Raw genomic sequence first — 26,513 nt, 5'->3', positions numbered from 1 at the left:
CTCTAAGAAACCTTGATGGAAATCAATGTTTTATTTTCTATGTGAACATAAATTAGAAATTCTGATTAATGATACATAAAGGAATCTTGTTTGAAATTTAGTTGTAAGACCCATGGTCTAACAATGAAAAGCTTTGAGATTTATTCTCAGTTCTTCTTAATAATGATATAGGTCTATAACCTTTCTAAGGAAAAAAGACCCTGTGGGAAATTAATGTAAAATAGGAGACTGGAAATAATGTCACTCATCTGTTATTAGGGTATTAAAAATAAAGGAAGGGGGCTGGAAAAAATTAGGATCCCAGAACATCTATTAGATCACTTGCCAAGCTTTAAATTACATTCTGTCTTGGCATCTTTTTCCTTTAGTCTCACATCATTATTTTCTAACTCAATAGTAACAGATTTTATTGTTAAGTCATAAGTTTTCTTAAAGTGTTCATTAAGAGTTCAGTTATTTTAAGTGTTTATCCTTGCCTTAATATAAAGTTTGGGTTAATTTAGAAATTTATGAAAATGTCTTCTAGGATAAACTAGTGATTCAGCATAAGTATAAGAATAATCCTTTCAAATGGAAGAGAACTATTAAATTAAGAAGCAATTTTGGTAATGTAAGTTGACCAAATTGTTCATTTTGAGTTGGCTCTCTTAAAGTAGGATTTGGTTGTAGTCACACCAGAAGATCTTGGATAATATATATCCTTGGATCGTTCATTCTTTATAAAATAAATTATAGTAATTATAAGTGATAGGTCAAGATCTGAATAAACAAGTCATTAATTTATTTAACACAGCTCATTCTGGGCAACATATCTTTCATAAAAGGGTAGACATATATAGATCTCTTCTCAATTTTAATTTAGATCTCTTTTTTCTTTTTAAAGATTTTATTTATTTTTAGAGAGTGGAGAAGCAAGGGAGCAAAAGAGAGAAAAACATCGATGTGTGAGAGATACATTGATCAATTGCACACCCCCAACTAGGGATCCGGCCCGCAACCCAGGCATGTGCCCTGACTGGGCCTCAAACTGGTGACCCTTCAGTTCACAGGCCAGCACTCAATCCACTGAGCCACACCAGCCAGTGCATAATTTAGATCTCTTTTTAAGAGGAATTATTACATGTCAAATTTGCATTTGTTCTTTACATGGGCATCTCTGAAATCTCTAAATCAGCTATAGATACAGCTCTAAAACAGTTGTTGGTATTTAGCAATATGTCTTAGTCTTCAGCGACATTTTTATCATAAACAATAGAAGAAATTACAGAATATATCATGGAAGTATGGCACATAAGCAGAGTATATTTAACATTTTCTAAGAGGAAAGGAATTGTATTTTACAAAGCATAAGTTGTGGTTATGCTGATAATGATAATTGTGTATATTATTTATATTTTTTCCTTTTTAAAAATATTTTTATTGAATTTATTGGGGTTACATTGGTTATAAATAAAACTACATAGGCTTAAGGTATACAGTTTTATAATACATTATCTGTATATCATATTTTTAAATAAAATGTCTCTCACATTCACCAGACTAATGCATAGTCAAATTAATTGTAAGAAATAGAACTTGGATGATTTTTTTCCCCCATTAAAATATTTTAAATAAAATTTTAGGTGAAAAAGAATTACGAAGCCCTTAAACAGAGACAAGATGAGGAAAGGATGGTACAGAGCCCTCCTTCAACTTCTGGTGAAGATAGCAAATGGGAGCGAGAAAGTCAGGAAACAACCAGAGAGCTTCTAAAAGTAAAAGACAGATTAATTGAAGTAGAAAGAAATGTAAGTATTTAAAAATGTTTAATAGGAATAAGGATTTTTAGAAATAATATATAACTCAGAAAATTTATCTAATATGTGTTGTAGCTTTGTTCATTTTATACTTTCTTGACTGATTTGTTTTGTAATGTAAAGACAAGAACTCTAGTTTATTTTTCTCCATCCCCCTCACATAAGTCCATCATCAAGCTTTGTCACCTCCATCTTAAAAATGTAACCCAAACCCACTGACTTCTCTCCATCTATGCTGTTACCTTTCTAGTGCAAGGTGGCATCATCTCTCATCTGGAGTATTAAAATATCCTCCTAATTGGCCTTCCCTCTTCCAGTCCCTGTCTAATCTAACACATTCTCAGTGCAGTAGTCAAAGTTATTTTTTAAAACATAACACAAATCATGTCACTTTCATACTTAAAATCTTCAATAGCTTTCCATTTCAATTAAAATAAAATCCAAATTCTTTGCTGTATGCTGTAAGACCCTTCCTGACATTGCCATACCTGGCCTAGTACCATAACACCCTCCTTCCCACTCTGTTTATTAATCTGGGGACAATATTATCTGTCAATATCTGGAAAACCACAGAAACAATGCCTGGCACATAACTAAAGTAAATTAGTGCTAGTCATATTGGCATTTTTCTGTTTGTTCCTACCTCAGGCCTTTCTGTTTGCTTCCCCTGCTGGAAACATTGGCTGGCTTCCCTCAGAATTCAGGTCTCATCACATATCTTCTGCAAGATGTCTTCCCTGACCATACTTGCCTCAGTAAAGAAGCTAGCTCCAGCCTAAATTGACCACTGTCACACCACTGCCTTTAGTTTCTTCATAGCACTTTTTACTTATGAAATTACATTATTTATTTATGTATTTGTTGTTTTTCTATTTTAAAAAAGCTCTTTGAAAGCAGGTAGTTTGTCTTTGTTTTTCATCTCTGTGCTTTCAGTATGTAGAATAATACCTGGAAGATAGCAGGCACTTAAATATTTGCTGAATGGGTCCAGTATACAAAAATTAAATGAATTCAACAAATATCCTCAAAGATGAATAAGCTCTAGAAAGTTGCATCCCAACAAGTAAAATAGTTGTAGTTATTGTTTTTCAATATAACATTAATTTAAAACTTCAGGCCAAAAATTAATCTCTTATACCATTGATTCCTACTTTCTCATCCAATAATAATTACTATGGACAACTCACCCACAAAAAATGTTTGTGGTTTATCTATGTATAGAAATACATTTCTTGCCCTGGCCAGGTGGCTCTGTTAAATGGAGTGTCATGCCCTTGAGTGAGGGTTGCAGGTTCAATTGCCAGTCTGGGCACATGCGAGAAGCAAACAATGAGTGTGTGGATAGGTGGAACAACAAATTGATGTTTCTCTCTCTCTTTCTGTCTCTCCCTTCCTCTCTCTCTCTAGAATTAATTTCTATAAAAGTTTTTAAAAGAAGTATATTTTCTTTTTTTTTGAAAAATCCATACCCAAAGATATGCTTATTGATTTTTAGAGAGAGAAGAAGGGAGGAAGGGAGGGACAGAGAGAGAGACAGAGAAAGTCAATGTGAGAGAGAAACATGGGTCATTTGCTTCCCCAGTGCACCCTGACTGGGGATCGAATGCACAACCTAGGTATGTGTCCTGACCAGGGATTGAACCCACAACATTTTGGTGTACAAGATGATGCTCCAGCCAACTGAGCCACACAGCCAGGGCAAAAGTATATGTCTTTTACAAATACATACCTGTGGAATCATATACACTATTTTTACTTGAATTTTTCAATTATGTTGTCTTGGAGATTTATTTTAGCAGATCGAGATCTGTCTCATTTTAATGACTACATATTCCATAGTGTGGATATATTAGCATAGTTTATTTAAATAAATTCCACATCAATGGACATTTAGGGGCTTTTTTCTCCAGATTTTGCTGCAATGAAAATCTATGTATAAACATGTTCATAGGGTGGTAAATTCCTGACAGTGAAATTGCTAGTCCAAAGGGGATATATACATATTGGAGTGCATATTTGCATAATTTTAATTGATACGTATTAGCCTTTCAAAATCTCGTTAATTTTCAGTCTCTTTAATAGAGTACTTATTTTTCCAGATTAACTTTGGGTATTACTGGCCTTTTAATTTTTGTTAAAGTGATAGGAGAAATATTTTAATTTTCATGCTTAAATTATAGCAATCTATTTTATATCTTTCCATATATTTATAGGCCATGTATGAATACATATTTTTAATTATTCAGTGATATATACATATATGTACCTCTGTCATTTAAATGAATAATTACATGTCAGACAATTTGGCTGGCATATTAAGTCCTATCAGGAAAATCTCTTTCCCATTGACTTCCTTTGAAAATTTCCATTGGGGTAAAAGTTACTCGGTTGTCATATTTTAGCCATTTTATATAAGGGGATTATAAAGATAGCTAACCCTATATTAGGTAAGTTTTTGTGTTTTTGCCAGTATATTTGCCAACTGCATACTTTCTCATTGTAAATTTTCCCTGCTCTGAGATATCCTTTCTACTCTCAGCTCTCTCTTCCATTTGTTACACACTGTAGGAGTTTTTCTTATTCCGAAGATCATTGGAGCTTGTATATTTTGGTTTCTAAAGAGCTGAACTACAATAGTACTTAACATATAGAACTGAAAAATGATTTACCTCTTTGGTGTATTTTATATTATGTTTTCAGTATACATATTTTTTCCTCTTTATTTGGATAAATGAACAAAAGAAGAAATCTAGTATGAAAGGCGATCTTGAAGCATTTTACTTCCTTAGTTTTGATTTTTATGGTATAATATGTGGGTTAAATCATGACTTATCTTTTATACAGTGACAAGTGAGTGGTATATATAACTTGAGACCCTATAAAGTTAATGTTATTTTTGCTCCTTAATGTAGATAGGATAAAAGTGATTTGTTGGGTTTCGTTTGTAAATTTTTATGCATATTGCAATTATATACAAATTCTGGCCATTTTGTATATTAAAGTATTTTATTTTGGTTTTCTAGAGGGTTCTTTGTTTATATTTTTATGTTAATGTTTAATGAAATATTATTTAGAAATAATCCTGAAAACATAATATTCATGACAAACATTTGTAATATCTAGAACATTAAGTGTGAAGGTCTATGATTTATGCAGTAATTCAGGTGTTTAACTATAAAACTGAAATATGGCCACATATACTGGAAAAATTGAAAATTGTATGTTTTGTTTGGATTTGCACTAGAAGTCTTATAGATGGAATAAGTTTTAGTGAGTGTTTTATACCATGAATAAAATTTCTAAAGAAAATATGTAACATCTGTTAGGTTTATTATGCACTAAAATTTTTAAACAGGTGGTTAAGATGGTTTCTACTTCTCTTCCAAATATTTGTGTTTATAAAATACTTGGTTTTGCTGCTATCCTTGTGACCACACACATACACACACCTTTGGGCAATTAGAAAAGGAGCACTCCACTGACTAGCAACAGCTCTACTACGCATTCTGGACATGCTGGGCACTCCTGAGCAGCATAAAAATCATACAGCTGACAACCACATTCTAGTTTCTTGTGTTATTCGATATATTTATAATGGAGCATTTCATTTTTTAGATGTTCTTTAAGCAGACAGACACAGTAGTCTATTAAGGTTTTACGATTATTGCTTTCTTTTTCTGAAATATGTTTATAATTTGGGAGAGGGAAATATTTTTTTAAGATTGTTTGGATTGTTTCTTTTTCTATTATAATGGTAATAAATACTCATAAAGTTTCAATATCTTAAATAGTTTGATATTATTTTATTTTTAATATGTTTGTTTTCTTTATTAAGAATGCTACACTGCAAGCAGAGAAGCAAGCACTGAAAACTCAACTGAAGCAACTTGAAACACAGAACAATAACTTGCAGGCTCAGATTCTTGCACTTCAGAGGCAGACAGTGTCATTACAAGAGCAGAATACTACTCTTCAAACACAGAACGCCAAGCTTCAGGTTGTACTGTAATTATTGGGGGGCTATGCAACCAAAGTTTTAAATTACACTATTAAAATAACGATGACTAGATGTGGTAACATTTTCTTCATAGTAAGTGAATATAACAATTAACTGAAGATAAGTTAAAATATTTCTATCTAGTGCTACACCAAACTTTCAGACATCAGCATTTTCAAAATATCAGAGCCTTAAATATTAATTAATAAATTTAGTCAACAAGTATAAATACAATAAGCATAATTTTATCTATATTTACTTTATGGGCTCTCACGATAAACAAGTTGATTATAATTAATCAAGTAGAATCCCTTACTTTAGAGTATGGTTGCAACATACCATTCTGTGTTTCATTTTTAATGCTTTGTTATCAGTAAGTTACTGGAAAAGAATACAATATGAGAATTTTTGTCTTCAGAACTGTCCTTAATTCAGAGGATCCATCTTGCACCTAACACTGCCAGTGTTTTTTCAGACAAGATTGGGCATGTTTGGGGTGATTTGGCTGTGGACTGCCAGTGATTTTTGAAATAGAGTGATCGGGTGGGAGATGTGCAACTCTGAAACCTCTTAACAAAAGAAAACAAGTTCTGTCTCTGAGTGTGAAAGTCATTTTTCCTGTAACTCTTTTATAAATGGTAAAGCAAATGCTAATTTAATTTAGATTCAAGAAAATATCCAGTTCCATTTCCACAAGTAATAATTTTTCAGTTCTATCGACCCTCACTTCTAGAAAATGATAAATTAGCATTTCAAATTCTATACTTTTTTATGAGTGAAATACAAAGTGTTGCTAACCACTTTCATTTAAAATAATTCAATCCAAAACATATGTATGATGTAGATCTCATACATCATGTGTGTGTGTGTGTGTGTGTGTGTGTGTGTGTGGTAACACCTACCAAAAATCAAAATTAAACGATAGTCTCGTTGTTTAGGACACTAAAATCCAAATTTTCTCAGTAATGTGTATACAAGTTCTGCCCAGAAAGTATACAGCCATGTACTATGCCAAATAAAGGCATTTATTGAAGAAGATACAAGAAACATTGAGCATGGGACAGTGACACCTCAGTCCCCTTCAAAGGAGGCACCTTGGGACCTCACACAGTTCTCCCAGCCACTGTCAGCTACCCCATCATGTTTTCCTGAATCTCATCAACAATCTGAAATCTCTTCCCTTTCAAAAGTGATTTTAGCTTTGGGAAAAGCCAGAAGTCACCTGGCACCAAATCTGGGCTGTAGAGGGGCTGAGTCACCTAGGAGATTTGATGTTTGACCAAAAAACTCTGCTTCAAGCATGATGCATTTGTGGGTTTGTAATGAAGCTGCTGATCACAGTTACCCATAGCTGTGGCCTTCTGAATCATTTGAATAGTTTCCACAGAGGAATGTTCAAGCTTAATGCAAAATTTGATGCAGATTTGTTGCTCTACTCACTCAGTCATTTTGAATGTGACAGCCACAGAGTACTTATACATGCTCACTCAGTGACATTTATGGGCCCCACTAATGCAGTGAAGTTGTCATTGTTCACACATGCACATTCTAGTCCACTGTCCTTGGTTTCCAGGTTACATTGATGATATACAAATCATCCTCACTATATTAACAATGGTCGGACTTTTTCTGGACAGACCTTTATATCTTCTTTGTTTTATTTAGAGCTTCCTGAAGTTAATGTAATCTTTTTTATTTTAAAAAATAAAGGACAACATAAACTAGTTTTCTTGTCTGATAAAAATATGCCTTCTTATAGGTTGAAAACTCCACACTTAATTCCCAAAGTACTTCTCTTATGAATCAGAATGCACAACTCCTAATCCAGCAGTCTTCCTTAGAAAATGAAAATGAATCTGTAATCAAAGAGCGAGAAGACCTGAAATCTCTCTATGATTCTCTGATTAAAGATCATGAGAAACTGGAACTTCTTCATGAACGGCAGGCTTCAGAGTATGAATCTCTTATTGCTAAACATGGAACTCTAAAGTCTGCCCACAAAAATCTTGAGGTGGAACATAAAGACCTTGAAGACCGGTAATTATATATTCTGTGTTTTTAATTTAAAACCAATTTTCTGTGGGTAATTTAATAAACATTGTGTTAAACAGGCCTAAGCAATTATGTAGGAAATTTGTATAAATGTACATGTTTTGTGATACATATAATAAAATACTCTTTTTAAATTCTAAAATATGTTTCTGTCTAAGGAAATATTATAAACCAAATACCTAACTTTTTTTTCCAGTTATAATCAGTTACTAAAGCAGAAAGGACAATTGGAAGATTTGGAAAAAACACTGAAAGTAGAACAGGAAAAAATGCTGCTTGAAAACAAAAACCATGAGACTATAGCTGCAGAATACAAGAAACTTTGTGGTGAAAATGATAGGTAATAAATATTTAAATATTTTAGTTTTGTAGTATTATTCATTACATTCAAAATATATACTGCCCCTTTGTAACACCATCCATAACTTAGAATTGTAAAAGAAAACCCCAGTAGTAAATTACCCAACTAAATGATGCAGCTAATTATAGAATGGCTCAGGCAAAAACCTGGATCTCCTTTTCTTTCTCATTGTTTCTCTCTTGATTTATTCAACTAATTAAGTTTTTAAGCCACATTATATAATTAAATTTTTGTACCTTGACAGTATTTGCATACTTTATTGAAACAATGTAATAAAACCTGATTCTTTATATCTTTCTTTTTGCTAGTCTGGTATCCCAGTTCCTTTCTTTTGAAGTTGCTACTACAAGTGAGCAGCCTTATAATTTTCTGGCTGATTTATTCATACTTTTATTTTAACTAGCTTTGGTATTAAGGTCTCATGTTGCCATGGGGCAATTATTTTTTAACTTGAAGCCTTGGGAAAATCAAAACTTGCCACTGGTAACCATCTTGCTTCATAAGGGTACATTTTCAAAAGTTGTTTTAGAAACCCATGAACAATTTAAACAGCCTAAACATGTGCACTGTACTTAAACTACCATAGCTGAAGCGCTGAAAGGCAGCACACAAAATTCAAATGGGGTCATTTATAATTTGTCCTATTATGAATTTAATAACAGTGCATTTTTAGAATTAAACAACTATTCCTTTTCCTTAACAACAACAACAACAAAATATTCCTAAGCTTCTAGAGCCATTTTCATTTTCATGCTCAGTAGTTTTTAATTTAGTAGCAGTTACAATTAGAAATTCTCTCCTGTGGTATTTGAACTTCAACAAGCTCAACACCAAGGTAGAATCAAGGAGGATGTCTTTGTACTGTAAATATAGTAGACACCAAATTGTGACAAGTTATGGAATACAAAGTCAGGGTCATTTTTATTACATGTGTAACACTGGGGAACACATGTACTGTGAAAGTCCTATGTTGAACCTAATCTTTTTCCATTGTTGGAATTCATACCAAACTGGGACAGTTTGTGAATTTAAGTAGGCCTTCCAGGAGTCTAATTTTACACATTACCGTGGAACCACCAGAGAAGGAGCTCATCCTAAATAATAGGAACATATTGAGCATGATAAGCCTGAACCAGAAGATTCTATAGGCTTGGAAGGGACGAGTGGTCCTGTCCATTTGTCTCTCAAATCTGTTCTTGCCCAGTTTTATGCACTTATGCCTATGTTCTAAAGAAAGAGAAGGTTTTAAATAGAACCTGGAAGAGTTGTTTTACCAGAAAAAGATACTTATACAGACTTGTCTGAAGAATACTAGTTATCCATTCCTCTGAATAACCTAAATTGTAATCTTACTTAATGCCAAACCAAGAAAGTTTCTTCTATGGACTAGTTTGTCTTGGCCTTTTTAGAACTGTGTCCCCTGAATTACATTTTGGTGTTGATGTTCTTGGCTTTGAGGGACAGTGTAAAAATCTCTCTTAAAGAGCTCACTTTAGCATTTCCCATAGAGATGAGATTAAGAACATTGTATATTATATTTCTTTATATCCAGCCCTCCATGAAGCCTCAGTAGGAAAGTCTTTGATTTCCATAGGTGTTGATATGATATGTAGCTATCCATATGTCACAGTGAGATTTAACTAGGTATTAATACTCATGGCATGCATTCATCCATTGATTCGACTTGTTTATGGAGCATGTACTTGTTTTACGTTTCTGGTCTTGCCATTTTATTTATTTTTTTTTTACCAAGTCTTGATTTTTTTTAAATGTATTATTATTTATTATTCTTATAAGCTGACACAGTTTTTTTTTTTTTTGGAGAATGAGTTGAATTAAATCATTAGATGTTCTGAAAAAGTACTACCCTGAGAAAAAAATTGTTTGGTTACCTCCTCCTTTTGTGGATTCCTGATCTTAATGACATAAGATAAAAGTTGTAACTATAGTCAGTTCAGCAGGCCAGATTCAGCATGCAGACTGTTTCGGTGTAGCTCTCAAACTCAGAATAATTTTTACATTTTAAACCAGTAATTTTCAACCTTCTTCATCTCAGAGTACACATAAACTAATTACTAAAATTCTGCAGCACACCAAAAAAAAATTTTTTTGCTGATCTGACCAAAAAATAGGTATAATTTTGATTCATTCACACCAGACGGCTGTTGTTTTGTTCACTGTTGTCATTTTTTAATTTGACAATCTAAGAGAAAAGAGGTCAGTGCTCCTGACAGAATAGTCAAGAATTGCATGTTTTAAGTTTTTTTTGCAGCACACCAATGTGCCATGGCACACCAGTTGAAAATTACTGTTTTAAACTGTTATGGGAAAAACAGAAAAGACAGGCTTGCTATAGACTGCATGTGGCCCACAAGCCTAAGGTATTTTGTTTACTCTGTGGTCCTTTACAGAAAAAGTTTGCCGATCACTGCTCCTAGAGATCAGTGGATGTTGTTCTAAAGGTAAAATAGTGAAAAGAAAAAGAAATGGTTCTAGTTTGACTTTTACAAAAAAATCTAAAATTTATCATTAGTAATTGGAGACTGCATAAACATGAGTAATTTGCTACAACTGCAGAAATCTCAATAACAAAAATTTTGCTTTAAGCCTGACCATCTCAGTTATGTGGCAACAGATTGATGAACTCTCATATCCCATCCTGGATTGGTTAATTCTTTTGATCTGATTGATCTTTCTTGAATTTGCACATTGAATTTTAGAATCTTTGAATTCTCTATGAAATCAAAACTAGATTGGTCATTTTCTTTTTTGTAATTTAATCTAAAATTTTCTTAATATTTTAAATTTTATATGATAAAATTTTGCATGTCTTTATATTTTCAATGTGTTTAAATGCTGGAAGATTTCATTTCAAGGGACAAAAGCATTCAATTTGTTTTAAAAAATTAGTTTTTACAGAATAGACACTGATTCTTGATCAGTGTAGTAACTGGCAAAAGAATTCTTTATATTCTCTAAGTATATCCTAATGTAATATACAGTATTTTCACATTGTATAAATGAAAGCTATTAAGAGAATCTAATTCTGTTTTTATTATGATTTCAAATTATAGGTTGAATCATACATATAATCAGCTTTTAAAAGAGACTGAAGTTTTACAAACTGACCATAAAAACTTGAAAAGTCTTCTAAATAATTCCAAACTAGAGCAAACAAGATTAGAAGCTGAATTTTCAAAGCTAAAGGAACAATACCAACAGTTGGACATTACATCCACCAAGCTAAATAACCAGTGTGAGGTGAGCTTTCACAAGTTTAATCACTGTCTTCCTTCCTTTAGGCATCCAGACAAACCTAGAAACTAAACAGTGACATCATAATAATATTAGCAGTATGTATAGTTAGTGGGGTATTTCTAAAAGAATTGGTCAGTCATAATTGAAAACACAAGTAAATCAGAAAAACTTCCTTTATTATTAATGCCAAAAATTTTTTTACTATTCAAATTTATATGTTCAGATACTTTGAAAATTATAAATTCATGTCCTTGTTTAATGAAAAATGTTACAGGCCACCTGGCATGTATTAGTAAACGAAATAGGTAAAAATTTCTCCCGTTGTGGAGTTTATATTTCTCCCCTTGTGGTTGGAAGAAAACAGTCAATAAACATAGTAAGTAAGTGAAATATCAATATATAGTGTTTCGTGTTTAGTTACATACGGCTGTGTAGCAAATTACCCCAAAACTTAGTGGTATAAAACCACCATTTATTCTCACAAATTCTGTGGGTTGGAATTTGGACAGTATTACGGAGAGCCAGTTTGTCTCTGCTATACTTGCAGCTGGGCCCTCAACTGAGGGCCTGTTGGTGGTCCATGCTGGTTATCAGCTGGAGGTAACGGTTTCCTCTCCATGTGGTCTCTTCCCATGGGCTGGTTTGGACTTTCTCACAGCGTGGTGAGAACCAGACAAAAGCCATCTATCTCTGTTTTAATGATTAGCCTCAGAAGTCATGCAGTGTCATTTTCCCTGCATTCTATTTATTGAGGCAAAGTTTTGTCCAGGTTCAAGGGGAAGAGAAGTAGACTCAGCCTCTTAATGGAGAATGGCAAGATTCTGGAAAAGCACATGGACTGGAAGTACTGCTATAACAATTTTGAAAATTAGCCTGCAACATATTGTATGTTACAAAGTGATATTATGTACAAGTAAAAATGGAGTAAGGTAGAAGGGGATAAAGACTGCCAGGGGGCAAGAGGGAGTGTAGATTGAAATTTTAACTAAGCATCACTGAATTTTCAAGAAGATTCGGGTATTAGTATGTAGATATCAGGGGAACATATATTCCAGGCAAATAGTCAAGGCAGTGACTCTAAGACCAGGGGAATCCTTGTGTGTTTGAGGAACACTCAAGGAGGCCCATCTGGCTGGAATGGCTTGAGCAAAGGGGAGAGTAGTAGGAGTGAAATCAGAGATGTACCTGGGCCATATATGTTGCCTTGTTAAAAAAAACTTTGATTTTTATTCTGAGTAAAATTGGGAGTCATTTGGAGGGTTTCAAATGGAAATGACATATGTCCATATATACAGTTATATTCTTAAGATAATTTCGTGCTTCTTCCTACAGTGGTTTGATAAAGTGCTAAATGTTTTGAATTGTAAAAAGGATACTGAAAGTCTTAAATAACCATTAAATTTTATGCTTGCTATTTTATGGAGTTTAAATATAGCTTAACACCTGAACTTTTAGGGAATTAGCACTTAGGCAAACCTTTACAAAAATTAGGGATAGAGTACATAAGAAAAGTAATACCTAAAAGTTTTTTGACTGATATTATAAACCAATAGAAAGAAAAATTATGTTTGAAAGCATGTACAGGGTAGGGAAAAGTAGTAGGTTTACAGTTCATATGGAAAATAATACAATTAATAAATAATATTGTTTTGCATATTCAGGACTGTAAACCTACTTTTGTCACACACTGTACATTTAAATACTAAACAAAACTTAGAAATTATAGAACATTCATTCTGCCTGTGATTAAAAGTCATAAGTAAAATATAATTGGGATAATAAATTTATAAAATAGTAGAGTGAGGAATATGACAAATCAATTCCCCAAGAAACAATAAAATTCAACAAAACTGTCAAACATGATCATTTTAGGACTCCAGAACTCAAGCAAAAGCATACAACAAATTGAGAAGCCTTTCTTAAAAACTACTCAACTTTAGATAGGAACTGTGGTTGTCTGAGACATTGTGACTTCTGCCATTCTCATTCCCCTCCCTATTCCCTAATTGCAATACCTGGTACTTCTGCCGGGGTGCAAGGCAAGCCATGAAAAGTAGCACTTTTGCTACTGGAGGGGCCTGGCTTGATTTGAGCAGAGCACAGAAAAGCCCTATGCCCAGAAGAGTTGTCAAAGGCCAACTCTCAGATAGTCTGAGGTTGAAATATTGATTGGGACAAAGTAACAAGCAGATCAGCAAACTCACCAGAAATTAACTGTGAGATCCAAGGAATGAAATAGCCAGTCATAGTGGGCCTTGATAATGTGCCACACGTCACTACTAATCTGGAAGGCTGCTTAGGAGAGATAAAGAAGGGTTCTTAGCTACCTACTTAACCCTGACTGTCACAACTTGTCAAATGTAAACTTTTGGCTGTGGGCTGAGTCGGATAATTTGGAGGGAGTGAAAAAATAATTATGTCTGTGAGAAACGATAGTGACAGAGGAGAACACAATGAGTGTTTCTGGAATACAATTAATGTGCTTCTTTTTGATCTGGGTGCTGGTTTCACACACGTGTTCACTTTGTAATAATTCATTGAGCTGTGTATACGCCTAAAATGTGTTCCTTTTTTGTATAAATGTCTTATCAATGTCTGTTGACACGATAATTCTGTATAACAACCATAATGGACAGTAAACATTTATTTTTGCTCATTACTCCATGGGTCAGTTGAGCAGATGTGCTGATCATGTATTGCTGTGAAAGCCAAATCAGTTGATCTTAGTAGGGCTTGCTCCTGCATCTACAGGTAGCTGACCTGTACTTTGAGGGCTGGCTGGTCTAGGATAGCTGCAACTACTATAACTCTTCACTGTTTACACGGTCTCTCATCCTCCAGTAGGATTTCCAGAGGCTAAATGGAGGCACATAAAGCCTCTCGAGTCCTGGGCTTGGAGCTCTCACACCATCACTTCCATCTCCTTCTCTTGGCCAAAGGCATTCCAAATTCTAGAAGAGAGAAAATAGATTCCACTTTTTGATGGGAAGAGGGAGAAGTCACATTGCAATAAGATATAGGTATAGGGAGGAGGATAACTAGATTCAATTTTGCAATGAATCTGCACATTATATTACAATGTAATAATATATAAATAAATAAAATCACAGTATTGATAGTTGTTAGATCTAGATGGCTGTTTATGGATACTCATAAATAGCTTTTCTATATCTTTTGATGATTTTTTTAATATTTGGGGTTTTTAGCTTATTTTTTAGAAGGAAGGGTTAGTGTTGGCATTTTTAAAAAATACAGATCTCTGGTTTGTATTCCAGATCTGCTGAATTTGAATGCTAGAAACCAGAAATCTACATTTTTAAAAATATGATTTACAAATGATGCTAGATTTTGAAAATCACTACTTTGGGCTTTCTGACTTCTGTTGGACCTTCTGGCCTAACTAAGGCATGTTTCCTTCTACTTTCTCTTTACTACAGAGAAAAAAGCAGCCCAATGCTGCCAGCAGCCCAACAACCAGAAATATGAGCTAGCAATACCAATCATTGACAAGATTACCTGACCCCTTTGTTCATGCCACAGAAAGTATATACAAACTTTTAAGGTTCCTTGAAAACAGTGGTTGGAGGAAGAATGAAGTTTATTAAATATCTGTTGTATGCTGTAGGCATGACACTAGATACTTTACATATATTATTTAATCTTTTCAAAAATCTTTTGGGATGGAAATTATTATCCTCATTTTATAGATGAGGTCAGTGAAGCTCAGAGAATTAACTAACTTGTCCAATGTTTCATAGTTACTTAAACAGAAGGCCAGAGGTTTGAATCTAGCATTCAGACTATAAGTTAAACAATTTTGAAGAAAACTTTTGGAACTAGTAACTTATTTATGTTAAATCCAGTATTTGTGAGAATTATGAAAATATATATGTAGAGCACATAACCCAGTGCTTAAGCTGTGATTGTTACTAATCACATTCAATCAAAGTGTGACCATCTAATTTTTCAGATAATGAGATACATAAGTCTGTGAAGTACTTTATTTTTCAGATGTTTTGGTGATTTATATTAAATGTCAGTGTTGATATTTTAAAAAATAAATGTTTGTGTTCAAACAGTTGCTAAGCCAACTTAAAGGAAATTTGGAAGAAGAAAATCGACATCTACTAGATCAAATTCAGACATTAATGCTACAGAATAGAACACTGCTGGAGCAGAACATGGAAAGCAAGGATCTTTTTCATGTTGAACAAAGACAGTACATGTAGGTACCAAGTGATTTTGCGCTCTGAAATATTACCCATGGTTTTGTAAGTGCAATTTCTGGTGGCAGAGAAAACACAGTGCTCATTATTTTAGCATTATTATTATTTTAACATACATTTTTTAATGTTTATGTTTCAGGCTCTATGCTAATCATCAGAAATACTAATATGAAAACATGTGTACTGCTCTTAAGGAACTAGTAATATAAAGTGAGAAATACAAATAATTGTCATTGTGGAGGTATGTGTAGGAGGCCATAGAAATATAGCAAACTTAGTCTGAGAGAGGCAAGGTGGACTTTCCAAAGTTGATTGCCATAGCTGAGACTTAGGGGTTCAATAGGAGTTCACCTGAGTAGGCATACAAAGCCAATACAGTGGCAAATACAAAACACAGCAGTGTGATGAAAGTATGCTATGCTATGGTATAGGATATAAAAAATAGTTTTTCTTGCTAGAGCAAAATTGAGGAAGGAGGAGCAGTAGGGAAGTGAATAAACACTCAGGAGCCACTTCACAAAGGTTTTTTTATGCCATACAAAGGAATAGCTGAAAAATTTGGAAAAGGAAATAATATGATCATATGTGCATTTAAAAAAAATGAGAGGCATTTTTGACTATGGATTGGAGGTTCTAAGAATAGAGACAAGAAGTAAGTTTTATGAAAGCTGTTACAATAGTCTAATGAAAAATAATTCACAAGTGGTGGTGTTTGAGATCTGATACAAGAGAAATGTGAGAAATAGAATTGACAGGGTTTAATGTTGGTAAGTTGTGTCTCCATTGAGAGTGGAAGAAGCTGGTAAAATCAGAATTTTGGCCTGAGCGGCTCAGTGTATAGTCTTTGTATTAAACCATGATCCACCTTTATTAAATTCTACTCTTCCCTTTGTCACTAAATGGGAAGCACCATAGTAAAATAGAAAGCACAGATGTTGAAATCAGACAGCTCTTAAAATTCAGATCCCATTTCTTCCTATCACTAGTTATGTGACCATATTTACTTCATTTCTTTGATCACTGGTTTCAAAACAGAGGTGCAATGCCTTCTTCTAGGGTTATCCTAAACAGTAAGTGAAATAATATCATGATGTACATGATGGTGAGCCAGGGCATATATGAAACCCCAGGATACATAATATACATTTTAAGCATTAATTTTATTATAAAATTTGGGGCAGGGAAAATTATGTGTATATTAATACACAGATACATCATGAAGCAAAAGTAGAGCTTGCATGAACTTCTAAGATAAATGCAAAACTTCAGAGAAATTTCACATTTTTGGCTGGTCACTTTGCACTACACCTTCAGTTCTTTCAGGAGTATGTATATACCTTTACTCTCTGCCAAAAGATGTATTTTAACTTAAGCAGTGAGTATATCTAAAGCTCTTGGCATTTGAATTTCCTATCTCTTAAGCAGGGGTATTATCCAAAGCTTTATTTTCTTAATATTCTGAGCCCTGGTGACTAATTCATTTCCAGGGTTTCAGTAATTGTATCTATATATTGACTTATAAATATTAATATCTATTCTGACTTATTAAATTTAAATTAAAATATCCACCTTGCATGTAAGACATTTTTGTATTAATGCCTGTGCCCCATGGTCCTAGCAGGGGTGACAAAGAACAGGCAGTACTGAGAATTTGGAGGTTTCTGATGATATTTTAACAGGGAAAAGGAGAAAAGAATTGGGAGGTTTAGGCAGTCAGCTATTTGTGCTGTGGTATAACTTGTTGGCAACTTTTGTTCACAAAGGATCTTCCATGTACTCTCTCAAATCAGTTTCTTCCAGTTCCCACTACCCTAATTCAACCTTATCTCCAACTAGACTGTACATTAGCCACTAGACTGTCCATGAATGCTTTCTTTACCTTCATCCTTTCTGATACATCATACTCTATCAGTGAATTAAAGTACCTAAAACAAAGATTTCATAATGTTACTTTTTAATGAAACCTTCAATAATTCTGGTTTGCTATTGAGCAAAACTGTAACCCCAAGCTCCCTCACTACTTCCCCTCATCTAAGCTGCTTAATTTAACATTCTTGTCTTTCCTTTTCATTCTATCTGATATGGCTTCGTTCTTCTTCATGAGGCTTTTCTTTGGTCATTTAAGATGGAAATATTTTCCCTTTTATAAATTCCTATTTTACTTCCACAGTACTTTCATTTGGCACCACTACTGCCTTGGGTTATAATAGTCATCTATGTATATAACATCTCTCTCTATTACAAGCAGAGCTGGGCTACTTATTATTCATCTTTATATCACCTCATGCTTTCCTCATTGTAAATGATTACTAAACGTTTGTAGTATTCTGTGGCATCACAGTTTTTTAGAGAGTTTATTTTACTTTTATTATAGTCTATGATCTGTGATTTTTTCTATATTACATATACCACCAGGAACATAAAAATGAGATGTGGTGAAAGTAGTATATTCATACATTACTGAAGGCAGGAAACAATTCTCTGCAAGTAAATTAAGCCTAAATAATTCTGCCACAAAGGAAAAAAAATCCATTTGCATGAAGATGCAGTTGCAAGATCATTTATTATATTCGTAATTATAAGCAAATTATCTATTTGAATTTTTTGCCTATATAAATTATAATAAATTAAACTTCATTCCAAAAACAGGGAAAAAGTTGGTATTGATGTAATGTTGTTTAATAGCTATAAAAAGATGTTAAGAGAATACCTTTATCATAATGAGATTATAATATGGAAAAATTTTTTTTTAGTATTTTTTTAATTTTATTTATTTATTTTTAGAGAGGGAAGGGAGGGAGGGAGGGAGGGAGGGAGGGGGAGAGAGAGACAGACAGACAGACAGACACACACACACACACACACATCAATGTGCGGTTACAGGGGGCCATGGCCTGCAACCCAGGCATGTGCCCTGACTGGGAATCAAACCTACGACACTTTGGTTCATAGCCCGCACTCAATCCACTGAGCTATGCCAGCCAAGACTGGAAAATTTTTTTAAACATCCTATTAAAGAATGGAAACTTTAAATCCTACTTTTTTATTTAATTAAGTTGTAACTTTAAAGAAAAGGAGAAACTTGGAAAAAATTCATTGTTACCGCCCAATAAATTCTTAATTGTCAACTGTGGTATCTGTATTTGTTTATTTTGGGGGGAGAAGTTAGAGCATAGTTGCAGAATGACATTTATAACTATACAAAATATGATGCATGTCCTAAAATTTAATTTTTGTTTTATAGTGATAAATTAAATGAATTAAGACGGCAAAAGGAGAAATTAGAAGAGAAAATTATGGATCAATACAAATTTTATGAGCCATCTCCTCCCAGAAGGTACTGTTGACCAAATTTTACTCATTTTTATTCTAAAAAAAGAAAGTTGTATTTTAAACTTAAAATTTTGTGACGGATTTACATGTTGAATGTTAGACTAATAAGAACTTTTTAAATTATTCTATCAGGAGAGGTAACTGGATTACTCTAAAAATGAGAAAATTGATAAAGTCGAAGAAAGATATTAATCGGGAACGTCAGAAATCTCTAACATTAACACCTACCCGCTCGGACTCCAGTGAAGGATTTCTTCAACTCCCCCATCAAGATAGTCAAGATAGCTCTTCAGTAGGTTCAAATTCTTTAGAAGATGGCCAAACTTTGGGGACCAAGAAAAGCAGCAGTGAGTGCTTAAACTCTTTAAATATTTGTGATGTCTAGTACTGATTTAGAATTCTTTCCAAAGGCTTTTAAATAACTTCAATAGCCAATTGAGAGAACAGTCTAAGTAATGCATTTCTTTTTAACTCCATACAGTTATAAAATTTATTGCATACTACAATAATGTATAACCACATGATTTTCTATATTATGTGTTTAAAGATATTCCATAAACAGAGATACCATCATTTGACTAGAGGTAAAATAGTGTAGAAAGAACATTGAAATAAGAGCCAGAATACCTCTGCTACTTGCTAGTTCTATTAATATGGGTGTTTTACTTTTGTGTCATACTTAACAGGATGATTATGATAAGCAAGTGAGAAGTATTTACAAGAGCTCATTTTTATAATTAGAATAATAAGTCATTTTATAATGAGATTTTATTCATACTTTGGTATCAGTGGAACAAAGTTACATTGGGCAAAGCAAAGAAACAGGTATGAATTTGAAGAGAATGCTGTTAAAAGATTTAGAAATAATTGAAGGTTATAAAAATTATTGTAAAGAAGTGCTTGATAAAGGATTGATTAAAATAGATGAGATATAAATTTGTGTATAAACTTTGATTTAATATTTTTACTTTTAATATTTAATATTTTAATGTTAAGATATACCAATTAAAATGTGTTAGTATTTTTAAAATATAGAAGTATATCATAATGTGTGTAACGTAATTCATAATTTCTGAATTTCATTACTAGTGTGTTTAGCTAAACAGCAAGAGCAAAATAAAAGCCTAAAGAAGTGTATTTTAAGAGAAAGAAAAGAATCCAATGTTAGGCCCTTTGAATAAGTCCAGGAAGTTGACTACCACTGTTCTTATAAAATAGGTAAATGGTATGTTTTGAATCCACTCTATCACCATAGTCATTAAATTTTAAAAATAGATTGGTATATATAAAAATTTCACTACTATTCTTTTGAGGTAAATAGCAGGCAAAAACAGCTACTCTACTTTCCCTAGGAGTAGACTTTTTATATGGGCAACTCTCAAAGCACTCAAAAAATTATATGTAGTATTTATATGCAGTAGGCTCAAGAGAGTTGTTTAATTCTATATCCCCATATAAGATTATTGTTAACCTGGGTTTTTTACTACCTAGTCTTGTCAACCAAATCTACAGGAAACCTCTAAGTATTGTTGTAGGAAGATCATCAAATTTTTCTTAAGTTTGAGAATACCTAAAATTTTATTAAATAAAAAATGACAATGAGTGTACTTAATTTTTTAATTAAAGGAAGAAATTTCAATTTAGATATGAGAATATCCACAAAGAAAGGCATGACAGTTGTTTCTGAGGCCATCTTGTTTGTTTTAAATACAGAGTGGGTAAAAGTAAGTGTAAGTTGTGAGTACGTGAAAGTTTATTCTTATATTGTTATTTATCAATTATTGTATTATTTTCTGTTTTAACAACTGTAAACCTACTTTCACCCCACCTGTCATTCTTTCATATGCTCTGCTGAAACCTCCAAAATAAGAATCAGAAGAAAATAATATTCTCCTTTCCTACAAATGTTCAGTTTTAAAGAATTTAAACACAAAACCCAGCAATGGCAATGTTCCCTTAATTTCAGTATGGTTTGGGAAAAGAACATTTTGTATGTAAAAACTAATTGCCGTAAGAAGGGTCACATTCCACCACTGGCAAATTTGAAACTCCTTTTATCCTTTCCCTTTTGGAAGAGTGTCTGGCTGTCAGTAAAGCAGTCTTTGGAGAACAAAGAAAATATCTACATAAGACAATATGTGCATGCTGCAACCACTCAGCTTTGTTTTAGCTAAGTGTCCATTTTTACATTGCTTTCAGTTCATTTCTTTTTAACCATTGAATATAGCTGTTTTATAAAGCTAGAAAAGAAATAGGTCAAATTAAGAGCTTAATCATGACTATTCCTGATAGCAATCAAATGAATACATTAAATAGCTGTATGTACATATGTTGCATTCTCCTTAATTAATGATTCTTGTCAGTTTGTCAAAGAGCTTTGATATTTACAAGAAAATAGCAAACCCTGAGAGAGAACATAGCTATTTAGACCGTTACAATATGTGTTTAAGTCTTTATACAGGTTGTTTCCCTAGCTTCTAAATTGCACTTCCAAAAAGGTACAACTTTTTTTGTATTCAAATCTTATTAAAATATAGTTTCAGAAAGTTAGTGATTCTAGTGAACTTATTCATCTTTGTGCTAATGACTCCTACTGTAGTTAAAACCCTCATTTTCATTCCCCAAAATTTTTGCACAGTGCTCTTTGATTTTTTAATAACCTCACCTTCAAAATATCTAAAAATGTAATATATACATAATTTTTGTCATTTTTGCTTGTTTTAGGGTGCCTTCTTATCTTTTAGCCTTACCAGGACTTACAGCTAGCACTTATTACTACTGTCAAAAGACTTTTTTTTCTCTTTCCCCAAACAATTGTTTGTATTATGAAGTTTAATGTAATTGTTCGTTTCATCTTTTGGAAGACTTTGTTAAAAAAGAATATAACTTACCATGGTGCTACTAAATAATGCACCAGAATCCAGTTTAAAGCAAGAAGGAATTCCCTATTTCTTTATTAAAGTTTAAGAAAGTAATGAAAAATTTTAATGGAAGTTTTTAGATTGTTTTAAACATCCCCCCGGGCATGCTAGTTTTTGTTGTTATATACTAAAATACTCTTATAGAATGTATACTCGCCTAAATTATTCTTTCCATAAAACCTTATAATATAAAGAAAATAAAGGATTGAAAAGCCTTTTACATTTTTATCATATATACTCTGTGGCCCACCAATAGCCCTAATTTTAAAGGTATATATTTATAACTTAACCAGGAAAATTGTTCCATAAATAATTCTAACCAGTTCCTATATTTATAGGACTTTAGCTAATCCAGGCTTTCAAAGTATATGTTCCTCATCATTGTCTGGTGCTTTTCCAAGTATTTTAAAGTATCGGAGTGCTTATTTCATATTTCATTATCACTCAGCAGCCCAAGAATAATAGCTTTAGGATAGCATACATAAGCTGAAACTCAAACATTCATTTCTGTCCTTAATTTCAACATTTAACTCCCATCTGTTCTTCTCCCTTTTTTCTTTCATTTTTCTGTTTCTGTTTTTCCTCATGCTCTGACATTAAAGTGGTTGCACTGAAAAGACTGCCCTTTTTGAGGAACAGACCGAAGGATAAAGACAAAATGAAGGCCTGCTACCGTCGTTCCATGTGTAAGACTTTATGACAGTACAGCTTCTTTCAATTGACTATATTGGCTTCCATTACTAATTTGTCACTAACCTTTCTCTGGACTGTGCCAATTTCCTTATTTTACAAAGTACAGTCTTCCTCTAATACAAGGAGCTGGAAGAATTTTTTTTTTCAAAACTGGCACTGAATTTGCATTATATGTATGTTCACTGATACATACATTAACATGCATACGTTTAGTCATACACATAATAATACACTGGTAATTTTCCAGTGCTTTCTAAAAGTTGGCAGAAAAAAAGTTGTTTTTCATGCCATAGAGACTTTTTCCCAAAGAAATTTACTTAAAGAAAATATAACAAAACATTTAGCATTAGGAATTTATTTTCTTAATGAACTAGAATGAATTAATAAATAAACAAACAAATAAATAAATAAAATGGCCTGTAACCCTTAAACATGCTTGTCATTCTTTATATAATAATGCTCTGGTTTTCCTTTTTTTAAGTGGAATGGGTAATTATATAATCACATTAAATGTTGGTCACTTTGACTGTCATCTCTTTCAGGTTTTTATTGAATGATATACTTATTTGATTCATAAAATGAATAATTCCTTCAGTAACCTGCTCTGACCAAGGACTCTATCATTTTCAATAATGATGCTCTTATAAGATCTGCTCTCCATCTTAACCTTTATTCATTCCATTTTTTGTCACCATGAAACCACATTATGAAGGCTTCTAATTATATTACACATCACTGCACAAAAAAGCATGGCAGTTGTACAGCGTAAAATTCCTTTTCCTATCTTTAAAGGGGGTGGAGGTGGGATAAAAATATTTACTGAAATTTATCAGCCTTTGGCCTAGTCATTTCACTCCGCTGAATACATGTCATAATTCAAATGACGTGTTTATAGTTTTTTATTTTCACTTGCATTAATCCATAGGGGGGAAAACATCATTTATGATACAAAAGAGAAATAAGAGCAAAAACATTAACCATGCTGATTCATTTGCTTTCATTTGCATCCCAGCCATGAATGACCTGGTGCAGTCCATGGTCCTAGCAGGAGGACAGTGGACAGGTAGTACTGAGAATTTGGAGGTTCCTGATGATATTTCAACGGGTAAAAGGAGAAAAGAATTGGGAGCTATGGCCTTCTCTACTACAGCTATCAACTTTTCAACTGTCAACTCTTCTACAGGCTTCAGATCCAAGCAGTTGGTTAATAATAAAGGTATAGGCTGTCTGCTATTTGCACTGTTGTGTAACTATTGGCAACAGGAATTTTAATTTCACTTTCCCATGTGTACTTTTTTTGACAGCAACAACCTGAAATAATTATCAAAATAATCTGGCTTTGATTTGAGGAAATTTTCAAATCATTTCAAAAATTTAAAACATACAAATAATTAAAATCTTTCCTAGGCCTTTCATAATAAACAGCAAAAGAACTAACAAGAAAAGGAAAAGTAAAGCTTAAAAAACAAACAAACCTAAAAACACTATGACTTCAAACAGAGAAAACCATGTAGAGCAACTGAGGCTATTGCTTTGCTTTGTAGGGTCACGAAGACTGTTTCATTGCTTCTGGTGTTTCCCTAAACAAGTAAACTCTCATCAGAGCTATTCTGTTTCTTTATCCTAGTTCCAGTTTTTGACTGAGTCTATGATATGTGTTAAATCAAGATGTATTATATATGATTGAAAAAGAATTTCCATATTCTGTGTAAATAAAATTTTATGGGTTTCTTTTGTTAAAAAATATTTTTATATCCATTTTGCTATTTCATGTAGATACTACATCCTTTGAAGATATAAGTCCACAAGGTATTAGTGATGATTCTAGTACGGGATCAAGAGTTCATGGTAAGATATGAACTTTATTTAGAGAGTACGTAGTACATATAGAATGTCGCATTAAATCTGTGAGTGTCCATTGCCAGCAAGCATGTTTTATCTAGCCTGCATGTCAGACCTCTGCCATTCCTTAAAACCTGATGATACTCTCTTTTAAATTACTGCTTCATCTAAATAGTCTGTATTTTAGTCAAGGTGACTTATAAAATATGCCAACACAATGCTTAATGGTAATTTTTTTAAAGATTTTATTTATTTATTTTTAGAGAGGGAAGGGAGGGAGGGAGGGTGGAAGAGAGAGAGAGAGAGAGAGAGAGAGAGAGAGAGAAACATCAATGTGTGGTTGCTGGGGGTTATGTCCTGCAACCCAGGCATGTACCCTGGCTGGGAATCGAACCTGGGACACTTTGGTTCCCAGCCTGCGCTCAATCCACTGAGCTACGCCAGCCAGGGCTTTAATGGTAATTTTGATGCCATTTTGGTATAAGTTTAAAGTTATGAGTTATTTTTTACCATGGGTTTAAAACTTACTTACTTTGGTAAAGGATAAGCTCTAAGAAACCACATTTCTGTAGTGTTAAGCATTTCAGGTTTTTAAATTGCTATCTAGAAAATCATATCTTACCAAACTAACGTACTAACAACAAATGGATAACATATTAAAGGAATGCCATTTGTAGTAGGATTTTAAGAAATAGGATAGGGCCGTGTTAACTGTGCAGTTGTTTCCCTTATTAAGGATAGAAATATAAGACATTAACTACAGATGCCCATATTCCTCCAGTTCGTGGCATCTCTGCAATGTGCGGGGTTCCTTGTCTGATCTGTTGTAAGTGACCTAATCACTAGCACTTTTTCTGACATGTCATCCACTCTCTGAAACAGTCCTGGTGTCTATTTAGAAATCATATTCAAATCTAAATATGCACTTTATCTTTCCTTTTAATTTTAACTATTGTTTCAGAAGCATCCTCTTCTAAAGTGTCTTAGTGAACTATGTGTAAATGTCTTTACTCTCTAATCTATATGTTTCAGCTGTCTGTGGGCATGCTCAGTGTGTAAAAGTGTGCATGATTACTTCCTCAAAGCATTCTGTGGTCAGAATGTAAAAGTTCAGTGTCAGCAGCTGGAAATTTTATCACACTGTCTCCTGATTTTTTCATTTAGCTTCAAGACCAGCCAGCCTTGATAGTGGCAGAACATCCACTAGCAATAGCAATAATAATGCTTCACTTCATGAAGTCAAAGGTATGCTGTAGGTAAATTTATTAATATGCTCCATCCATTTCCAGATTTAAAAGGGAGATTGATTAAGTTTCTGGGGTAGAGCGTGAAATCCAAATCATCTATGTTTGGAATATAGTTCCTTGGAATATCTTATACTTTTAACATTGTAATACACACGTATTTCAATGTATATAAATGTAAAAACAGGAGCAGTTATTTTGGTTTCCATTTTTTCATCTTTTACATAAAATATTTTTATTACAATCTTTATACTTTAAAATATCTCTAGGTCCTTATTTTACTGGTTTTGTCTTTGTCATTAAAATGGTTGTCCTTAATTTTTTCATGATGCATGTGCATTGAAGTCATCACACAAAGTGTTTTAGAAATACTTAATTTATCCATGAAATGAGGGGAAGTATTTTTTAATTTGATAAGGCAGCTGTGTGTGTATATGTATGTTGCAAGACCCAAGTGGATGCATATAGCTCACCTAAGAATTATTTTAAAGTTTTCCCCTGAATTTAAATATGCATTCCAGGGTAAGGTTTTTATGTAATGTCTGGAAGCTGGACGCATACCTTTTTCCTTAAAGGAATACTGCCTACTCAGATTCTGTAATTATTTAGTAGATTATAAAAGTTTGTTAAAATACTATTCTCTACAGTCCAGAATTGTCAAATTATAGTGAATGGATTTGTTCCGTTGCTTTTTGTATTATAAAATCCTTTTGTGTACATTTAGTTTCATTTTATCATTAATACTATGACTTTGTTACTATAATCTGAAAATATGATTTCAAGGAGGGAG

General features: G+C 33.1%; 1 protein-coding gene across 9 annotated transcripts in view; it reads left to right on the top strand.

The window, feature by feature from the left end:
- The window catches only part of CCDC88A (coiled-coil domain containing 88A), a 130,991-nt gene that overhangs the window by 94,948 nt on the left and 9,530 nt on the right, over nucleotides 1–26,513 (top strand). For 5 of the 9 annotated variants that reach the window (XM_028515192.2, XM_028515190.2, XM_028515189.2 and 2 more), the window contains exons 18-29: nucleotides 1,623–1,787; nucleotides 5,632–5,793; nucleotides 7,553–7,830; nucleotides 8,042–8,185; nucleotides 11,281–11,467; nucleotides 15,544–15,689; nucleotides 18,935–19,027; nucleotides 19,156–19,370; nucleotides 22,547–22,630; nucleotides 23,650–23,853; nucleotides 24,414–24,485; nucleotides 25,644–25,724. In XM_028515192.2, the coding sequence (XP_028370993.1) occupies nucleotides 1,623–1,787; nucleotides 5,632–5,793; nucleotides 7,553–7,830; nucleotides 8,042–8,185; nucleotides 11,281–11,467; nucleotides 15,544–15,689; nucleotides 18,935–19,027; nucleotides 19,156–19,370; nucleotides 22,547–22,630; nucleotides 23,650–23,853; nucleotides 24,414–24,485; nucleotides 25,644–25,724 (1,831 nt within the window). The remainder of the gene's footprint in view (nucleotides 1–1,622; nucleotides 1,788–5,631; nucleotides 5,794–7,552; nucleotides 7,831–8,041; nucleotides 8,186–11,280; nucleotides 11,468–15,543; nucleotides 15,690–18,934; nucleotides 19,028–19,155; nucleotides 19,371–22,546; nucleotides 22,631–23,649; nucleotides 23,854–24,413; nucleotides 24,486–25,643; nucleotides 25,725–26,513) is intronic. The other 4 variants (XM_036027979.1, XM_036027977.1, XM_036027976.1 and 1 more) reach the window with 3 other exon arrangements.

This window comes from Phyllostomus discolor, chromosome 6 (assembly GCF_004126475.2).
Source record: "Phyllostomus discolor isolate MPI-MPIP mPhyDis1 chromosome 6, mPhyDis1.pri.v3, whole genome shotgun sequence".
NCBI lineage: Eukaryota > Metazoa > Chordata > Mammalia > Chiroptera > Phyllostomidae > Phyllostomus > Phyllostomus discolor.
Note: the sequence above shows the minus strand (reverse complement) of the source record. Positions and strands in the feature narration are given on the sequence as shown.